The sequence below is a fragment of the Dendrobium catenatum genome, unplaced genomic scaffold (assembly GCF_001605985.2).
Source record: "Dendrobium catenatum unplaced genomic scaffold, ASM160598v2 fragScaff_scaffold_1583, whole genome shotgun sequence".
Taxonomy (NCBI): Eukaryota; Viridiplantae; Streptophyta; class Magnoliopsida; order Asparagales; family Orchidaceae; genus Dendrobium; species Dendrobium catenatum.
The window spans coordinates 1,296,291-1,301,261 of record NW_021320045.1 but is presented as its reverse complement, the minus strand read 5'-3'; the positions used below and the strand labels follow the sequence as shown (position 1 = coordinate 1,301,261).

Below are 4,971 nucleotides of genomic sequence, written 5' to 3'. Positions count from 1 at the left end.
CGATGGCACATTTAGAGAAGGGTAAATCTTTCTCAAGAATTTTAACAACCAAAGATTTACTTAAAACTTGAATATTAGATTTTTCCATATCCATATCCAATTTAACAATGTTTAAATCTTCAACCTCATCAAGATCTTTATTCCAATTAATTTTAATGTGTGGTTTTTTAATCCACACATTAGAATTATCAAAATTTGAAGAAATAATTGGATTATTGATATTGACTTTAGCCTTGTCAATCTCCTTGTCTTTTTTGAAAATATCAACAAAACTACTCCTTGAAGAAGAAGCTTCTTTGTCATTTGCTCCAAAAAAAAAAAAAGAAATCAGTGGAGGAGATTTAGGTAACTTGAAGGAAGTCAAAATTACCTCTTTCCCTTTACTTGAATCCGGCAATGGCTTATGTTTAGCCATAAAACCTCCCTCTTTGATAACTAGAGGAGATTCTAAAACACGAATTGAAGATTGTGAGGTGAGATGCGTTTGAAGGAGAATCTACCTTCTGAATCCAACATAATTGGACTCGCGATAGATATAATGGATTTGGTGTTCCCGTCATCCATAGATGACCGGCCACCTTCTACCATCTCCAAACTATGCACCCGAAATCTTCAAACTCTCTTTCCAAATCCTTCCTTGAATTGTGGAGCTTCTCTCTCTTCTCTTTGGTCGTGCACTTTCATTCAAGGAAATTTGCTTGGCGGATTTATAAAAAGGAGCATATTTTATGTTTAAATTAGTCTACATAGCGTATTAGAGAAAAAATTTAAAAAGGAGTAAATACGGATTTTAATTATCCGGTTTCAAAATCTTTTGAAACTGTAACTTTGTTATCCTGTTTTTGATTTCTATTGAATTTGGAACTTCATTATCCGGTTTCTATTGAAATCGAAATTCCATTCAAAGGTTTCTTTAAAAAAAATTATTTCAAAAGAAACCAGTTTCTTAATAATATTTTTTTCAGAAATGGTAGTGAGAGAGAGAAAGTTCTTCATTGGTTCGAATTCCTAGAGAGAGAAGTTCTGGTGCAAATTCTAGAGAGAGAAAGTTCTTCGTTGGTTCGAATTATTTTTTTCACGGGTTTTCAGCGGCTGAAGGTTTTGCGTCAGATGATCGCCGGCGGTGAATAATCGATGGGTATGACTGCTCCACGACCATCTAGCCCTCTACGGGTCGATGGTAGAGGATCGAATGGTGTTGTGAATAGAGAAAGAATTAAATCGGTTAATTGTCAATAACATGTTGAAGGAAAGGGGAAGAAGGTTATAGGCGATGATTGTATGGTTCAGAAGATTGGTGATATTCAGCATAATCCAGGTATGGGTAATCTTGATTATTCGGCTTCGGACAATATTAGTCTGAGGGTGAAGAGTTATTCGGGTGTTCTTGATATGTTCGGAGGACGTATTATTGATACTGAGTTGAATTTGGTGGGAGGTCAGAAGAATTGTGATGTGGTGGATCACTCAATGACTCAGGTGAATTTTGTAAGCCTAATGAATAAGGAAAGTGATTACTCTGAGCAGAATGGCGTTGGGGAAGTTGTGGATGCTTGGCTGAAAATGAAGCCTATCAAAATTTCGATCAACAAAGAATAGGTTGATTTCTCTGAATATGGGGTTGCGGTCAAGTTGAATGCGGAGAAGGAGGCAGAGAACTCTAGAATTTTAAAAAACTCCATTGTGATTAAAGTTTTGGGGAATAACGTGCCATTCTCGGTTTGCAGTTTAGAACTGAGAAGACAGTGGAGCAAATACGGAGGATTTCATTTGACGTCGATCGGGATGAATTGGATTTTGTGTTCATTCTAGACGAGTGAGGTGTTAGATGAAATACTGAATGGAGGCCCGTGGTATGTGAATGGGTTCATTGTGGGAATGGACAAGTGGACGCCTATGTTTGATCCAAATTCTTTTAAGGGAATTTCTGCTCCCATTTGGATTAGACTACCGTGTTTACCTTTGTATTGCTGGGATGAAGATAGTATAGCAAGAATAGCTTCATGTCTTGGTTCGCCAATGTACCTAGATGGCAATATGTTTCATTGGAGCAAACGTGAATTCGCCCGTGTTTGTGTCAGAATTGACTTGGAAAAAAAGCTGCCGAATGGAGTTTGGGTTGAAGGATTAGCTGGGAGGTTTTTTCAAAGGGTGGAATACGAGAAAGTTGATCTTCTCTGCTATCAATGTGGTAAAGTGGGTCATGATTCTAAAATCTGTCCTGATAATATAACTATTGGTATTCAGGATCAAACAAGGAAGAAGACAGGCACAGTAACAGGGGAAGGGGTGAAGTCTGTAGTTGAGAGTAATCCTTCAATAATTAATGCTGAGTATGGGCCGTGGATACATGTCTGGTTCAAAACAAGAAGATTTAGAAGGGATTTGGTGGTTGGAAGAGGTGGGAAGGATAAGAGAAGTGATGCTGAGAAAAGAGACATCAATAGTCGTCAGATGGAGACAATTAAGACAATAACTGAGACTACTAAAATAGTTAAGGAAGCAGAGGTGGTTCCAGTTAAAAGTTCTGGTAATATGGTGGAATCTGTTGCTGAGAGGTGTGAAACTCTTTCCAACAACCGGTTTGTTGTACTTATTGATAAAGATGTTGAGGATGAGAAAGAGCTACATGATGGAAGTGATAAAGCCTTGAATAGAAGTGAGGTTATACCTGAACTTGATGGTAATCATACTGACTTGGGTTCTCAAAGTAGTATGGCCAAGGTAAAGCTAGCTAAAGAATTGAGATCCTTGGGACCGGTTGAGCCCGACCATAAGAAGAAGAAAAAGGTTGGAAGATTGAACCCCAACAGGGGGGAGAGATCTTCATTACCTATTTAATGTCTTCTATTCTATTTTGGAATTGCAGGGGAGCAAGAAAGAAGGAGGCTTCCTTGTATTTGAAAGAAATTGTTAAGGATCATGATGTGTTTTTTGTTGGGCTTATGGAGACAAAGTTATCTAGCATTGATAGAAAGGAGGTTGATTATCTTATAGGGAGTGAGTGGGAGTTTTTTCACTACCCTGCTGTTGGTACATCTGGTGGTATTCTGGTGCTTTGGAATAGCAAGATGGTGACTTTTGATGTTATAGAGGCCACTTCACAGGTGGTCATTGGCAATCTCTTAGTTCCCACCTTAGGAACTTGGAGAATTGCTAGTGTTTATGGTAGTAGGTGCTGCAAGGAGAGGAGTGATCTTCGGATGCAGTTAGAAAAGAGTTTGGTGAATGATATTCCTTTTATTATAGGAGGAGACTTCAATTGTATTACTAATAAAGAGGAGAAGAGAGGAGGAAAGAGGTTCTTGTTCTCTAAAGGACCTAGGGAGATGAAAGGCTTTATGATGAATGCTGATTTTCATGATTTTGGCTATATGGGGCCAAGGTTTACTTTGTGTAACAACAAGGAGGGTGCTTCTCGAATATGGGAAAGGTTGGACAGGTGTATGGCTAATTATGTTGCTATTCAGAAAATTCCTTTAGTGGTTTGGCTTCTGATCATTGTCCAATAGTCATTAAGATGGATGAGAAGGTGCAGCTCAAGTCTAAGATTATCATATTTGAGGATACATGGAGGTCTTATCCTGCAGCCAAGAATATTGTTTTTCATTCTTGGAGCAAGAAGGATTCAGGTGATGAGTTTGTGACCCTACAAAGGAAGCTTAATCGCACTCTAAACGCTTTATTTTTCTGGAATAGGAACAAATATAAAGATTTAAATTTGCTAAAGGATAAGTTGAAAGAAAAAATCCTTGAACTTCAAAACAAGGAAGCATTGGGTATCAATTGGTCGGTTGATGATTTGGTGGTTCTGAGAAATAAAGTCCATGAACTTAATGTCACCTTGAAGAGGCTTTATACTTGGTGGAATCAAAGGGAAAATGCTAGGTGGCATGAGGAAGGTGATACAAATTCCAATTTATTCCATAGCTATGCCACGGCTAGAAGGAAAGGGAACAGGATAACTCAAATCAAAGATGAGCTAAGCAATGTTTTTGATGAAGATGAGCAAATTGAGAAGGTTTTCATCAGTTTTTTTGAAAAAAAGTGGAAATACAGGGAGTGTAAAGTTTCGGGATGGCCTGCAGTTTTTCAAAACCAGAAAATTTCAGTTAATGATTTGGAAGTGATTAATGCAGAATTCTCAGTTGTTGAACTGCATAATTCAGTTTTTCAGCAGGGCAACAACAAGTCTCCCTGGTTAGATGGAGTCACCTATTCCTTCTACAAGAGCTATTGGAGTATTGTGTGGGAGACTCTTTGGAAGGCAGTCAACTGTTTTTTTTAAAACATGTCATATGCATAGGGAGTGGAAGAATACTTTGATTGTTTTGATATCTAAGATTAAAAATCCTATGACCCCTTCTAACTTTAGGCCTATTAGCCTATGCCAAACTAATTACAAGATTGTGGCTACAATGCTAGTTAATAAATTAAAGAAGGTTATATCAAAGATGATTTCAGAAGAATAAGTGGCATTCATTCATGGAAGATCTATTGCGGATCATTGTCTTTTGGCTCAAGAGGTATTTCACAAATTTAGAATTTCTAAGAATAAGAAGGGGTTGATGGCTATCAAACTTGACATGGAGCAAGCATATGATAGTATGGGATGGACATCTCTTCAGCACATTCTTGATTGGTATGGTTTTCCTATTCATTTTTCTAACCTTCTAATGGAGTGTGTTGTAGATGTGAGGTTCTATATAATTATCAATGGGAGGAATTCTAGTTGGATTGATGCTCAAAGTGGGTTCCATCAAGGATGCCCATTGTCACCATATCGTTTCATTCTATGTTCTCAACTCTTGTCCAACTCTATTGTGCAGAGGGGACAGAAACTTGGTATACAAATTTCTCCTAGAGGTCCTCTAGTTACTCATCTCCTTTACGCAGATGATGTGCTAATTTTTTCTCATGCATCCGTGGACTTAGCAAAGAATTTGAAGACTATTGTGGAGGAATTTTGTA

At 37.8% G+C, this 4,971-nt stretch overlaps 1 protein-coding gene across 1 annotated transcript; it reads left to right on the top strand.

Annotated features, from left to right (window-relative positions):
* The first annotated feature begins 2,840 nt into the window (after window positions 1-2,840).
* Window positions 2,841-4,288, top strand: LOC110106929. The gene is made up of 3 exons (XM_020837022.1): window positions 2,841-3,208; window positions 3,386-3,442; window positions 3,484-4,288. The coding sequence occupies exons 1-3, from the start codon at window positions 2,841-2,843 to the stop codon at window positions 4,286-4,288; spliced, it is 1,230 nt and encodes a 409-aa protein (XP_020692681.1).
* Window positions 4,289-4,971: the final 683 nt, after the last annotated feature.

Bases quoted from the DNA above. Each gene is read 5' to 3' on its own strand.
- LOC110106929 (XM_020837022.1), top strand. From the start codon at position 2,841: ATGTCTTCTATTCTATTTTGGAATTGCAGGGGAGCAAGAAAGAAGGAG. The intron at 3,209-3,385 runs GTTAGAAAAGAG...TATGGGGCCAAG, and splicing joins AGGAGTGATCTTCGGATGCA to GTTTACTTTGTGTAACAACA. The intron at 3,443-3,483 runs GTGTATGGCTAA...AAATTCCTTTAG, and splicing joins ATATGGGAAAGGTTGGACAG to TGGTTTGGCTTCTGATCATT.